General features: G+C 42.0%; 2 protein-coding genes and 1 long non-coding RNA gene across 6 annotated transcripts in view; 2 read left to right on the top strand and 1 right to left on the bottom strand.

Annotated features, from left to right (window-relative positions):
* The window catches only part of LOC147029378 (uncharacterized), a 34,237-nt gene extending 18,594 nt beyond the window's left edge, over nt 1-15,643 (top strand). Inside the window, exons 6-7 of one of the 3 annotated variants that reach the window (XM_085872387.1) lie at nt 14,266-14,283; nt 14,695-15,643. In XM_085872387.1, the coding sequence (XP_085728513.1) occupies nt 14,266-14,283; nt 14,695-14,708 (32 nt within the window). In that variant the 3' untranslated portion in view covers nt 14,709-15,643. The remainder of the gene's footprint in view (nt 1-14,265; nt 14,284-14,694) is intronic. The other 2 variants (XM_085872389.1, XM_085872388.1) reach the window with 2 other exon arrangements.
* LOC147029375 (death-associated protein 1 homolog) overlaps nt 1-15,773 on the top strand; it is a 117,480-nt gene that overhangs the window by 55,440 nt on the left and 46,267 nt on the right. The gene's annotated exons all lie outside the window — the stretch shown is intronic.
* Nucleotides 5,765-6,885, bottom strand: LOC147029379 (uncharacterized). The gene is made up of 2 exons (XR_015055881.1): nt 6,628-6,885; nt 5,765-6,407 (listed from the first exon to the last, which is right to left on the bottom strand). It is a non-coding gene; the product is annotated as an uncharacterized LOC147029379 (long non-coding RNA).

Raw genomic sequence — 15,773 nt, 5'->3', positions numbered from 1 at the left:
GTCCCCTACACAGCAGATCACGACTCCCACCAGTCGTCTCTCATCCAGCCGAGGGCAGACAGACCTCCTGCAATCTTTTCCCTGCCTATCCTTTGGCCCTGGCTCGCTTCTCCAGGCCACAGAAGGCAGACGCGGTGCGCCCAGGTCCAGTCTCTCTCCCGGCAGAATCACCACTGCCTTTCCTTCGTTTACTCCCTCGAAAACCCGACTGCCGTTTTTGTACTTCTCCCAGAGCTCTCCGTTCGCTGCCCACTGGCTCCTCCCCTTTACGAAGCTGACAAACTCCTCCCCTTAGTTTTACTTCCTCTTTTTGGCCACTCCCTCTCAGCTGACTGGGCGGGGCCTCATCCGGAGGGGAAGGTAGAAGAAGAAGCCCTCGGCACACCACCACTGCACAAGCTCCCGGCAGCTGTTCGACAAGCTCCACATCATGCTCGGAAATTTTCATATCGAACTGACATACTATGCGGCACTCGGAACATTTGTTGATGGCTCCGGTATCACCGCGCTCCTCACGGACTCAGAGGTGCTCGCTGATGGGTCTTTAGTCGGTTTCCTGAAAGGGAAATTCTACAACCGTTGTACACGACTCTATGAACTGTTCACGACAGCGATGGAGAGGAAGTTATATGAGATTCATGGAAAACCTCCGTGATGAAAACGTCATGATTTTGAGCTGACTTTCGCCAACGTACCGGAAGAGCCTGTTCAAGCTATACGTTATCGAAATGACCCATCGGTATTGGAGAAAGTTAAGCTGCACCAAGCATTTATCATTGAATCACTGCAAGGAAACTTTGGCCCCACTGCACAGTACTGGACCATCTACATTTTCCCCGTAAACTGAGTGCATCGCGAACTGCAGCGATCGGTGTGCACCAATGATGTAGAGGGCTACATCAAAATATTGGAGGTAGTGGTTGGCGTGCACTTCACGCTGAACAGAGGGAACTACGCTCGATGGGCCACTCTGTTCCCTGGAAAATGAAGAAAGCCCCACTGAGAATTTGAGAGATCCTGGATAAGGGGGCCTTCTCTATCCAGCGGACATCAAAGAATTTTTCACGCACAGCGGTTGATTTATCGCTTGAGCAAACTTACAATAAGGATGCCGCGTCTGCTTCGAAGGGAATCGTTGCTTTTCGCAACCCGGAGGCCGCAATGCGACGCTGGTCGCTGAACCGGAGCCAGATGACCATGGCGCTCACAGAACTCGGGGAGATGTGTGGCCTAGAGAAGGGTGAGACCTCAGCAACACAGACTCGGAAAGGACGGATTGCGAAGGATAATTCACATCTTGGCGCTCTAACTGCGTCGATCGAAGAGAATTGCAACCCGTTCCGTATCGAGGAACCAACGCTGATCAATATCGCGACCGGGAAAGTTGCTTCATCCTCAATTTCCGAGTACTTGCTCCCTACCCTCGAGCGCGGAGAAATGGCGAAGATTTCTTTCCACAGCGAGTGGGAAGGCGATCGCAAGCGATTCTTCAAGCCAGTGAAAAGAATCCCGATTAAAAAATTTGCGTCGGAAACACTAAAGACGAGAAGAACGGTCGTTGCAAAAGTGAGAAACGTGGAAAATCTTTGGGATGTATTCACGCGGATACTCTTTGTGGCTGCTAGAAACACCAGGCTTGATATGCGTACTTTACTGAGATATCCGATCACCGACTACCCAATGGCTTTTGGCACATCCGGATGGCGTGCCAATCAAGACAGAAAAAGCCAGACTTCTCAAGAAGTTAGAGAGCCTTCAGGTTACCACCGAGGCGTTCTCCGAGTTGGCCGCTGACGCTAAGATATTCGACGGAGGCCTGATCGTTCATTCCATGCTGTCATGAACTGCGGCTGGAACGACGTATGGTCAGATCGCCAGACAGATACCTGCGTCCATCTGCACCGGCAGCGCTACTGAAATCCACCTATGCTTGGATCGATACCAAAAAGACTCCAGGGCGAACGACGACTCCGAGGAGCCGATGACCGAGAGTACGTCATCACAGGAAGTCATTAGACCACCAAGCACAGTGGGCAACAACTACTGAAGAACAGTATCTTCAAAAACGAGCTGGCGAAGTTTCTTCTCGGTGAGTGGTCCAAAGACGCGTATGGACCACTGCTACGTGGAAAGGAATTTTTCGCGTCCCATGGTGGACAATGTTACCGATACGCTTTCGACAATATTCTCTGGAAGGTCACCACCACCGAGCCGCCACACCTCCAAGCCGACCATGAGGAGGCTGATACACTGATCGCTTACCACCTCGCTCGGTGCACCAGCAATATTATGATCCAGGCCTCTGATACAGACGTCTGCGTCGACAGACGTCTGCGTCTACACACCTCAGATACAGACATCTGATACAGACGTCTGCGGGCCTCTGATACAGACGTCTTGCCAAGCTCCGCCCAGAACTATTGGCCAACCTGAACGTTTCGCTGGACTGTGGTATGGGCAACAATCGACGTCTATTGGACCTGAAGAATATCCTTGAGCAGCTAGAAGCTATTAGACCTGGTCTTCCAGCAGCACTGCCGGGGTTCCATGCCTTCACGGGCTCCGACTTCACCTCGGCTTTTTACAGGTTTGTGTACCTTCCGGCCTTGTTCTGTTCTAGAGTGAGTGTGATGAAAAATGCATTGTTGATGAAATGAAAGTTTCTTTATCCCCTACCATCCCCTGCATATTTCATTTTGCAGGCAGGGTAAAATGCAAGGCTTCGAACTCGTCATCAAGAATGAGGAATTCGTTCGATTCCTCCGCGATCTGGGAGAACCAGGAATGGTGCCTGATGAGTGTGCCGCAACAAAATTCATCTGTCGTTTGTATGGATTTCCCAGAACGACTGATGTGAACGAAGCCAGGTATCTGAAGCTCCAGGCAATGACGGGAAAGATTGCCGAGGTGAGCAGCAGTCTGGAACTTCCATGTGTCCCACCGATAATAATTGAGCGAGCTGTCTTATTATTCTTTGCCCTTGTATGATATATGGTATATCTGTGTGGGATGTCCTAGTATCGGATGAGAACGAATTCTGAACCTATAATATGCAGTCCACTATCTAACGTCGAAGATCATCTCTATTGAGTCGCTTTTTTTGATTCCGGCATTCATCTTGGTTAATACTATTTCGTCTACTTCGGACAACCCACTCGGTAATATCAGGAAAGTGGACAGAGCCCTATTGCCGCCGTCAATGCCAGCCACATGCCAGCTCATCCATCGCGCGCAGTACATAACAAGCTTGTGGTGCGCTGCTGCGACAACCCAACCTACCAGAGGTATGGAGCCGACGAACTACGGATGACGAATGGTGAACGGATACCTCACACCGTAGTGGTTCGAGGGAGAATCCCTTCCTACTTCAGTTCTTGAAGTCGAGGAACAGTCTGAGCCGGTAGGTGATGTCAAGTCACCTGATGCGCATGATGATGATGATTATGATGATGAGCCATGGTCAGAAGACTGATTCTGATTAGACTCAGACTGGCATTGTCAGCAGAGTGAGAAGACATGAAAACAGGTCTGTATTGGAATACTGGATGGAATTTCTAAACATCTGTTTCTTTTTTTCGTGAATTTTCCCTTCAGAACGTGAAAAATATAATGTACTATGTGATCGTGCAAAATAAATCATCGATTGAATGATCGCATATCTGGTGGGCCCAGCGACATTTGTCTGTCAATACTCATTTTGTACTCAGGGGACCTGGTACTACCATTCTGAGTTGGTTTTAGCCGTTCTGCTGTTCGGTTGAGCGAGCGCAACCAAAGGGAACCCGAACTAGGGAGCGTCTGTCCTGGGGGCCCAACGACCAAGTTGTCTGTCAGTGCTCCTTTTGTACTCAGGGGACCTGGTACTACCATTCTGCATTGGTTTTAGCCGTTCTGCTGTTCGTTTGAGCTAGCGTGATTTTCGCCATATCTAATTTGCGTCTGTCACCGGTATTCCAGCGGAGAAATCGTCTGTCACTGTTTATACCGTGTTACAAGCTATACGAATAATATCAGAAGCCTACTTGGGGCCGTTCCGCTGCCAGGTTGAGCTCGCGCCGATTATGCGATACGGATATTGACCACAAAATATCAACCCAGCAGCAGTGTCCCGGCAGACGCAGAGTTCTGAGGTGAGAATATCATCTTGCATCTTACCATGAGGACGGCAATTGTTCCCCTCTTCGGTTGAGCTAAGCCTCGCGGGCTCCTGCTCTAACAACTCTCACTACCCTCCACCTCCCTTTCCCTGCACCCAAAGCCTCCTCCCCTCCCTCTTCCTGAACAATAAGGTGTCTGAGGATGCGCCTGATTCAGGATATAATTAAATCAGGCCATTAATTGTCTTCAAAAGGGATTTTTAAATTCAACAAAACACTCATGCACTCCCTTGGAGTTCCCTTCGTATGCATGCAAACTTTCAGGCTGCTTGGATTCATGGTTTTTGAATTAAGGAGTTGACACACACACACACACAATCACTGGCTGACTGACTGAATGACCTCCTGACACACTCTTGACATTTATTAGTATAGATGAAGAGGATGCTTCATTGAGCTGAATGGATATATTTAATCTAGTGTTGGTGCAGTGCATGCATGATGGTCCGAATGACCTCCTCCTGCATCTAAGTTCCTTAATTCCTTGTTTATTATTTTTCTCACATCACTGTTGGTGAAGGACAAGTACTCCCTCAATTAGCCTTTTCTCTTGACTGATTTATCAAAGTGATAGTGGACGTCCACAAGGAAATCTTCAACACTGAATGTGAAGGCTTTGGAACCCTTCTGTACCGTGAGATGTGCTACAAGTCACGTGGGGAGGAGGGGGGAACCCTGGGTGCATCGGCGGCTGTTTCTGGTTGATCCTCTGCAGTACAGAGTTATTCTTCCCAACCATACTTGATGCTTCGTCCTGCAGTTGCCAAAAATGAAACCATTCTTTTGGACTATAGGCCGTTGCCTTCAGAATTGATTCTTGTGGTTCACTCCTTTGCAGAAGATAAAATATTGTTCAAAGTAGGGATGGCTGGAAAGTTTAATTTTCCAATTTTGTAGTTTAATTTTTGGACATTAAAGTACACTGTGCTAAATTAATGCTTGTAAACGCGGCAGAACAACAGGTAATCAAATGAAGATAGGGATGGTCACCCAACAAGTACAGGTCCAATCGGAGTGGCCTCAAAATGAATATCACTCTGGTTAGATCCAGACCAGGAGGGTGATAATTTCCACTCGGGTGACTACCTCCACCAGATGATCCACCTTATAGTCAGGTGAAGCACACAACTATGTTGCAGACCTTACCGTGTGTGCTGTTTCACCCCCCGGGGATCTTTGCCGAATCGAGGGTGAACAATGACTATCACCGCCGCGCCTCAGCGCAGAGCGCCATTTCCTGTGTGTTTTGTATTTCACGGCGATGGCCCCACTTCACACAGGAGCGACAAAGGCTTTATCGGCTTGAGCCGTGACCTCTTGAACCAGAATGGGAGGACGGCTCTCTGAACTATGACACAATGATTGGGAAATCTTAGGTACGTCAGGGCAGAAAAAAATCTGAAAGAATGAACTCAAAACATTCACCAAATCAAATTTACCTGAAAGAGAAAAATAGGAGGAAGATTGAAGGTGAACTTTGAGCTTGTACTTGGGAAGGTGAATTTGATCGAATATACAAGAAAATAGAGAAATGTTCTCCATCGAGAAAAATCCAGAAAAGAGGGGTAGTGAGGAAAGGAGGAAGCTTGGATGATTGGAGTTCAGGGTCAGCAGTCATGGAATCATTTAATGAAGTCACGTGGAAGGTAGGGCAAGATTGTCAGACATTTAAGAGGGGAAAGGTGAGGTCATATTGAGGAGAAATTTATCTGACGGTCATCAGCGTGCATCATGGCGGCCATCGAATAAATATCGAGAAAAGAGGGGCAGAGAGGAAAGTAAGAAGTTTCGATGATTGGAGTTCAGGGTCAGCTGCTGTGGAGTCATTTCATGAAGTCAACTGGAAAATATGGCAAGATTGTCAGACATTTACGATGGGAAAGGTGAGGTCAAATTGATTTTCTGTGAGGATTCCTCAGGAATCCATTGTGAGGATTCCTCAATTGGCGTTGTTCTCTTGGTTAATCTCATAATAAACTAGAAGCCGACTCCGTAGAGAGCACACCTCCAGCACGTAGTGTCTGATCCACGAGAACATATCGGGCCAAATCAATACATTGTTTAAATATCGTGTTATACATTCTACTATATCTCTCAACGGTGAAGAATCACTTAAAAAATTTTTAAAAAAGCCTCCTACTCGGATCTGGATTCGGACCTTCACCAAAATTGAATCAACTAGTCGTGGTCACACACCCAACGTGTCCACAAAATGTCATCCGGATCCGTCCACAACTGTTTGGAGATATCCTGCACACAGACAGACAGACAGAGAGGAGTGAAAACATTACGTCCTTCACCTTCAGTGGTGGAGGTAACAAGGCAAGGGACGAATTCAATGTGTTCAAGTAAAAACGATGGGAATCTGAAAAGCCATCGGCCGGATTCGGACCCGAGATAGTGACAACTTGGAATTGGTGCATCAGCTCGAATTAGTGCAGGTGAGGAGAGAGAGGGAGAGAAAGCTCACCTGCTCAATCCGTCAGGTAAGGAGAGAATCCTGGAGGCCACTGGTCAGTTGGGGCTTCGGGGTCTGTGTCACCCACAAACCACAACTCGTCTCTTTTGGTCCTTTATGTATTCCTCTCTTCACTTCATCCTTCTCTTTCGAAATTCTCTTTCTGGGTGTCTCCACTGCTCCTGCTCTTCTATTAACCTCTCCATTACCAGCCCCTGAATGTCTCACGTTCTCATAGACTTTCCCAATGCTCCATTACTGCCGCAAAGGATTATGGGTCGTCGAACTCTGCAATTGTTTCACCAACCCGCCCTTCCCCACAATCTAAACGATCAGCAGTCCCTCTTGTTGTGCCACTTGGATGTGCAAATCACTTTTTCTTTTTTTTTAGCTTTCTTGCAAACTGTTCATAATAACAAAAACGAATTTTATTTCTTCGATGACGATATTATGTCGGGACGTCGTATTAATGAAGGTGTATAGTGTTATTTTATTCGCTCGAATGGCACCCTCTACTTCCTTTGTCCTCCACTCATTATAAACTCACTTTTGGGGGGGTATTACATTTGGGGCCGTTTGTTTGTTGGCTGCTCGCTCCGCTCTCGAGCACCTTTATTCTGGACATTTCCATCTGTCTGTCCGCGAAACTTTGGTCAAGCCTAGGGGCTAAACCACTCAACCGATTGCAATGAAATTTGGTAGGTTGGACCAATATTTCTGGGAATCGTGTGCTTTCGAATATGGGACCCCGGGCCCTAGCAACGGCATAGCAACGGCCCTTTAAAGTGGTCAAAAAATCGAATTTTTTTTTTTTTAATCGAAAAATCGAAGCTTACAGTTCTGTGCGCAATCTATCGAGCTCCCTTCATGCCAATTTGCAGCCCTAACAAAAAATATTTAAAGGAGGAATTAGGTTTTGGGCGAGTACATGTCGAACATTTCAGAAACGGTTAATTGCGAATATCTCTAAGAGAAAGAGTCTGATTTTGATGAAACTTGGGTGAAATGTGTACAATGTGGCTAGCATGTACACAAAAATGAATGGTTGCTATGCACACCTCTGTGCTTCGCTACAGCTAAAATACTTTATCGTACATCATACACTTATTGTGGACTGCACAAAAAAATCAATACCTCCGAAACTGGACCTCCGAGGGACCTCTTTTTTTTTGTGCCCCAGGAGAATGTCTTACAGCATCATACTGAACAATATACAAATTACGAAAATCTCCAATACATGCATACTCTTAACTTTCGCTAATTTGTACTCTGATCATCGCGCTGTGGCCATTCGATTGTCAAAGAATGAAATTGATTGATAGCATGTACACGAATATCAGCTCGTCGCGTCGGCCAGCTTTCCATCTTGAGCGAGCAGCCATGTCGCCTACCGGCTTGTTTGTTTGTTTGTTGTCCGTCTGTCTGTCTGTTTGTCCACACAGAACTTTCGTGTTTTTCTCCGCAAGTACTTGTCGGATTGAGACAAAATTTTCACCAGAGGAGCGACTACTCATGGAGAATGTTTCACTGGCCACGGAGACGGTGGCCGAGTGACCGGGTAATGGAGACAGTGGCCAAAGAGATGGTGGCCATGGAGACGGTGGGGAGACGATGATAAACAACAACAATCTGCTGTTTGATCAAACGCATAAAATTAATTTATTTTCATTTTTCATTCATTAGCACAAGAAATTGTCTTCATCTCTCAATTTGTTGAGCGTGAGAGGTCGATGACGTCAAGGGCCGCGGAGACGGTGGCCGGGCATCATCTCCACGGTGTATAAACACGATTGGGTTTGATTTCTATCTTGCAAATATTAAACGTTGTGCGGTGTATAAACACGATTGGGTTTGATTTCTATCTTGTGAATATTAAACGCTGTGCGGTGTATAAACACGATTGGGTTTGATTTCTATCTTGTGAATATTGAACGCTGTGCGGTGTAATATGGAATAGGCAAAGCCGAGAAGCGAACGTAGAATTCTTCTTACATTCGCTTCTGACTTTACCTATAACTTGTTCACAGCTGGAAACGCAATTTCCAGTTACTTTGGCCTGGATTCGGGATCAGCGATCAAATAATGTAAATCACGATTAAAAATTATTTTTTGATGATGCGGGAGATATCTTTATTAAAATCAGTGGAGGAAATACACACCATCTCTGATATTTGGGTCTTTCATGTCTCCGACGATGCCTTTATCTCCCAGCATGCATCATTCCCCATGACAAAAACCGAAAGTAAAAAAAATACGAAAGCAAAAAAAAAAACGAAAGCAAAAAAAAAAAAACGGAAGCAAAAGGGTCATAGCCAACGACACAGATTCCAAATTCCCAGGGGTATTCTGTTGTTGTTGTTGTTGTTGTTGTTGTTTCCTATTCTCATGTGCACGCGTTAAGTAATATTCACAAGATAGAAATAAAACCCAATCGTGTTTATACACCGCACGGCGTTTAAAAAAAACTGGAAGCAAAAGGGTCATAGCCAACGACACGGATTCCAAATTGCCAGGGGTATTGTGTTGTTGTTGTTGTTGTTGTTGTTGTTGTTTCCTATTCTCTCATGTGCACGCGTTAAGTATGACACTCACTGCGTTCGCTATAAACACGATTGGGTTTGATTTTATCTTGTGAATGTTTAACGTGTGGGACAGTGTTTATCTCCCTGTCTATCTGTGCAGAGTCACGCATAGTGAGGACAGAATAACACGAAATATGAGACACAGACTCCGCACATTCCAAAGCACCGTTCCCGGAAACCGGAAGTGATGGAAGAACAACGGTTCTGTTGCCTCAAGGAAGGTGACCAGAGGCTGGATCTCCACTTCATATTATCATTCAGGTTTTGGCTTCTGAGTTCATCTGAGGATAAGAAGCCCGGACCCGGTGCGTGACGTTCACTCCATCCCCAGATCTTGTGGTTCCTGAAAGTTTAGTATTTACTTCGTGGATTATTTGTGTTTCAGATCCTGTTATGAAGGCGAAGGTAGAGTCCGAGTTCGTCGATGATTCATTCCCTCGATACACTTTGAACCACAAACTCATTCTTCATGTTATCATAAAAATAATAATAACTAGATATTACTAACTAGATATCTGCGATCACAAAGTGAACACCCTGTCATCCACAGAGCATCCATTAGAGGAAACGTCGGTCCATGATGTTCTCCCTCAGAGAGGGAACCGTCCATGGACTCCTTATCTCCCTCAGAGAGGGAACCGTCCATGGACTCCTTATCTCCCTCAGAGAGGGAACCGTCCATGGACTCCTTATCTCCCTCAGAGAGGGAACCGTCCATGGACTCCTTATCTCCCTCAGAGAGGGAACCGTCCATGGACTCCTTATCTCCCTCAGAGAGGGAACCGTCCATGGACTCCTTATCTCCCTCAGGGAGGAAACCGTCCATGGACGCCTTATCTCCCACACATAGGGAACCATCCATGGACGCCTTATCTCCCCCAGAGAGGGAACTGTCCATGGACGCCTTATCTCCCCCAGAGAGGGAACCGTCCATGGACTCCTTATCTCTCCCAGAGAGGGAACCGCCCATGGACTCCTTATCTTTCTCAGAGAGGGAACCGTCCATGGACTCCTTATCTCTCCCGGAGAGGGAAATGTCCATGAGTAGTAGATATATGGGGTTTCTAAGGCAAATGAATGGGGTGAAGGGGAAAAACTCTTTGAATTGATCCGCGAAAACCCCTCAACTGGAGTCTAATTCCTCCCATACAAATGTATAGGCTAACCTTTTTGAAAACCCCTTAAAAACCTTAAACAGGAGAATGATTTTCTCCCATACAAGCTCATGTTAATTTGAGACTGTCTCAGGGCCCCCAAAAAAACCATCATTCAAATGTATAGGCTCACCTTTTTGAAAACCCCTTAAAAAAACTTTAAACAGTGGAATGATTTTCTCCCCAAACAGGAGACTGATTCCCTCCCATACAAATTAATAGGGAGAACTCTATCTCAAGGCTCATTCAGTTACAACAGGAGAATGATTTTCTCTCCCCCCCCCCCCTCTGACTCTCTGACTCTCAGTCCATGGGGTCAAAAGAAGAGATCGATCTCTGTCCCCTTCCCATCCTCCAACCCCCCCCCCCATGTTAAATTGGACTAACTTAAGAGACTGACTTAAATTGGAATTATAATTAAGATCTCTGTCCCATTGAGACACTGATTAAAACATTTCTTTTATATTATCATTCCATTCAAAGAGTGAGGCAATGAATATTTGTCCATGTTCTTCTTCAGGTAATAACTTAATTTTCCTATTACATTCATCACAAATATTAGTTTGGAACCTAGTTCTTGGTCTCAATATCTTTGTTGAGCAGAGATAAAATGATAAACTTCTCTTAATGCTCTTGTTTGACCACCTCCTGAGCCACATATCATTTTGAGATTATAGTAAATTGTTTTTCCATTGTTTAATTGATAACCATCAAAGTTTTCAGTCCATTCAAGGATATTTTTTTTCTTTGCATCCTTTAACTTATTTGTCATTAAATTTATCTGCTTATTTGTTTTATCTACTTTTACCCCGGTTATTTCTTCAATAAGACTCATTTGATATTTCTCACATTCTTTATGTTTTTCCATTTAAGTACCAAGGTTGATAACCAAACCAAAGAGTGGAGATGTAATTGCTTGGTTCTATCATTTATAAATCAGGAAAAGATGGTAGTTGTCCCTCAGCACTTACACTTACAACCAAAAGGGAGACTATTAATTCCATTCTCTAAAATATATCTTTTATCATCAAAAGCTCCTGATGCTTTCTTATTTATTTCTTCTGTATATAATTGATGTTTATAACTTCTTATTTTATTCATTTTTATATACTCTTCCTTCCTTAAGATTAAACAGTTGTAATAATGTTTAAAGTTTATTGTTTCAATTCTTATTTTTTCTTTATGCCCTTTAACTTCTTTTTACACCTTTCAATATTATTGAAAATATATGTAAAAGCATAAGCCTTTGATCTCAATCCTATAAATTTACTCATAACCTTCCCACCCAATTCATCTTTAAACTTACCAATAACCTTTTTGTTATTTGATGAAAACAACACATCACCAGGTTTATCATTACTTGCATCATATATATCAATATTATCAATCATATCCTCATATACATCTCCAGTTTTTATTTATAATATAAAACTATCTGTATCCATATATAGCAATGACACATTATCCTTATACTTTAATTTTAAATTATTATAGTAATCGTCATACAAAAACAACTTAGACAAATCAAGAATTGATGTTCCGATATAAATAGGTTTATCCATTTCAATACTCTCTTTTTTCAAATGAATAGCACAAAAGTTCTCTGAAAATACCTCCACCCGTTCAAAACTTGGTTTGTTAATTAACTTTGAGGATGTAGCAAATTTGAGGATGTAGCAAAGACATCCTAACTTTGAGGATGTAGCAAGTCTTATGTTTTGTCGATTCCTAACATTTTCCATCGTCTTTCCATATACAGCATTATTCATTAATTTATAAAAGTCCTTCTCAAAATCTGTTTCTGTGTTTTTTTCTCTTTTCTGTATTAAAATCAATATACTTCTTTAACCATGGACTTTGTTTAAATTTCAAAATCCTATGAATTTTCCTCACTCTCAACCCAGCAGATAAATATTGTCTCAAGTTCCTTTGATGTAAAACATAACTTTCTTTATCATTTATTGTCGTAAGTCGTTTTTCTGAAGATTTACCTTTAATATTAAATGACTGTTGGTAATCACTTAACCATTCTTTTCTTGGACTTTCTTTATCGGAGGCATAGGTTCGGTCTCTCTGTTTATTATGAAGTTCTTCAGGGTATTTTAAATCAACCTCAAAATAATATCCAACTTCAGCCTCATCCAATTCTTTTTGAGAGGAGATAACAATATCAAGTAAAACTTTTTCATAATGTTTTTCTTTAACCCATTTAAGTTTCCCATCAGGTAAAGATTGAGACATGGCCCACCCATACAAATTGTTAGCATCATAATACATCAGGTGAGAGTTGTCCTCATTCTTATTATAATCAGGAAGATATTTGTTATTTGCTTTAGCATATCTCTTGGAACATACGTGAGATATTCCTCCTCTTTTAGCCTTCTCTATCATTAAAAGCATATCTATATCACTGATTAATTCCAAATTTTGTTTTGTCATTTTTAACATAGCACTCCAAGCCAAACCCGGGACTGTGTAATAGTGAGCGGTGTCTAATCCATAAGAATTTTTATTATGACAGACTGTTCTAAAAGTTTCAAACACATCACTTAATAATAGTACATCAGTTTTAAGATATGTCATGATATTCACCAAGATTCTTTATATTAAACTTCTCCCAAACCTTTTTAGCTTGTGTATAATCTTCATCAGAAATATGAGTATGATTCAACTTACCAGAGAAACTCTCCCTTGAAGGAAGTTGTGTTTCTTTAAACCTTTCAAATGAATCCATATAGTCATACGGATATCTTCCCTTTTGTGATAGGAGATCAACCTCTTCTTGATTTGAGAAATATGATTTAAGACTCGGGAAGTTTTTTAATATTTGATGCTAACTCAGATAATGAATCTCCCATAAACTTGTATGTGTCAAGAAATCTGATATGGGTTATGGGGGATGTATAAATTGTTTTTGTGAATGAGATGTATTTTTGATCTGTGTTTGGAATGGCGAAAATATTTCCGAATGTCTTCGAAAGTTCATTTATAAATAGATGTTTGTCATAGAGAGCGTTGTTGTGAAGAAAGACAGGAATAAAGTTTGGAGGTTTGTAATTGATATTGCAACCAGAATGAGTGGGACCTCTATATTTACCAGTAAGATAACAATGATCTCTAACTTTAAACTCCTTAATTTTCTCCCTACAAATATGACAGGTATTGTTCTTTCGAAATTCCTTTTTCTCTTCCTTTGTTAATGACATTGGTTTATAGGTTTTCACCCTTATTTCTCTTCGTCTTATACAATCTTTTTCCAATCATCTTACAAACTCCTCTGAGGCATCTCCCCCTCTATAAAGTTCTAACTTCTTGTATTCATCACCAACAGCTGATTTGATATAATAACATAAACCACAAGGAGTGTTTTTGGTATATATTTGTGAATGATTTATTTGGATTTGGGGAAACAGTATTTGTCTTTTCAAGGATACTTTCAATATCAGCATATATCACAAACGGATGTTTTATAGATTTGTTAAAATCTTTGAATGATATGTTTGAACCTGATTTTGGTAAATTGATTACGGTTGATTTTATGATTACTACAATATTTTGAATGTTGATTTAATCGTTCTTTTGTGTGAAAGGAGTTGAGACATCTCTTACAAGGATACGTTTTACATTTTCTCTTATATATTTGTGATTTGGTTTATCTTGAGAAATTTTTGATGAAAGCATAATGTGATTTTTCCTCTGAAGTAAAGTGGAGAAGGTCAATGTGTGTTTCATCATTTTATAGTTGTTTGAAATTTTTAATAGCTGAACTTTGTTTGTATCCATTAATCCATATACATTAACAGATAGATTATTCATTTTCTCAAATTTAGGAATATCTCTCAATGACATTGGAAACTTTAAATCTTTAACATTTAATGTATTCTCGTATTTCTTATAATGTTTACCCCTTTCAGGATTCCATTGTGGAGGATGTAAGTGAGCAAGAACAGACCATAGAAAACATTTATTATCTTTCTTTTGAATATTAACAACCGCTTTCTTAAGTTTTATCTCTTTTGCTAAATCAATATAAGAAGAAGCTTGAAGAGGATCTGATACGAAGATGTGTATGTCTAAAAAGATTATTTTTGTGATAGTAAATCCACTACCTACTCCATTGTTATCAACATCTTGTTCTTGTCTCTGGAGATCATCGTAAACATCACATCTTACAAAATCCTGAAATGATGAGATAAAGTGAGGGTTTGTCCTCGTATCGGGAGTAGTTTCATCATCTTGTCTTACCATTTTCAATTTTACTCCCATATAAAACTTTAAAGTTTTCATTTCACTTAATGTGTTTTTAATGAGAGTTTCAATACTTTGTTTTACCATATCAACAGCTTCCAGAGATTGAAGATGGTCCAAGGTCTTGAAAACGAAACAATGTTATTTTTATATGCCCTTTAAATGCTTCTTCAGTGTTTTCAATGGAGAATTTTGCTTCCCTTTCTTCATTGTTCTTGTGTTTGCGTGATTGAAGGTGTTTTTTTATAATATTTATATTCATTGTGGTGCCGCACAGCTCAAATATTCAAAAGAATTGTGCACTAAGTGATAAAAGCACCAAATTTGGCACACTTGTAGAAAGACATAATGTGGTGAATTGAGGGACATGACGCGGGATCACATGTTGTGCGTCTCGCGTATAAGGGGAGGTCTCCGCGGCACGGGGTGATTGTCCCCGGGGCATTGCCATTTACATCGGCTGTTCACTTGGTGCTCATTGACTGAAGGTGCTCATTGACTGGTGAGAATGGAGATTATATCGAACTCCGTGCTTACGCGGATTTATTCTGCGATGATTAATTGCACATGTATACGTTACTGCTTATGTACTCCTAGCTGAACCTGTATTCCCCGGTGTGCCCGCAGAAGCGGCTCCAATCAAATGGAATAAAGCCTAAACTCTGAAGGTTCTTCTCTCGCTCTCACTTCACATATTATGAAGCGATTTGGATATTTGGCCACCACAGATTTAGCCTCTGAGGGCTGTGGCAGCCATTTTACAAAATGGCGGCCAGAGGAATTAAAATGGCTCGGGCTTCTACTTTTGTGGAACAATTTCATCATTTATGGGGTCTATGGATGCGCCTCACTGAGTACTACAAACATATGGGAGCAGATTTTCGAAATTCGAAATTTTGAAGGGGGGAAAACCCTTTTTTTGGGAAATTTTTCAAATCACTGTGGCTTCTACGTTTATACTTTGGTGACAACTATCACTGTGCCTATGTATGCGACTAATGAGGCTCTACAAAATAGCAGTTAACGATTTTCGCATTTTTTTAAGGGGGGGGGAGGGAGGGGAGAAAAATAGAAAAATCGCTCTGGGCCCCACTACATTTATGTTTTTTTTTTTTTTAAGAAAGTCCGCGCCACCACGTAAAGGGTCACCCAACTGGTTTGTCCCCCACATGGC

Source organism: Eptatretus burgeri, chromosome 3 (genome assembly GCF_056783735.1).
Source record: "Eptatretus burgeri isolate ZD-2024b chromosome 3, Ebu_testis_v1, whole genome shotgun sequence".
Classification (NCBI taxonomy): domain Eukaryota; kingdom Metazoa; phylum Chordata; class Myxini; order Myxiniformes; family Myxinidae; genus Eptatretus; species Eptatretus burgeri.
This window is presented reverse-complemented; position numbering and strand designations above follow the sequence as displayed.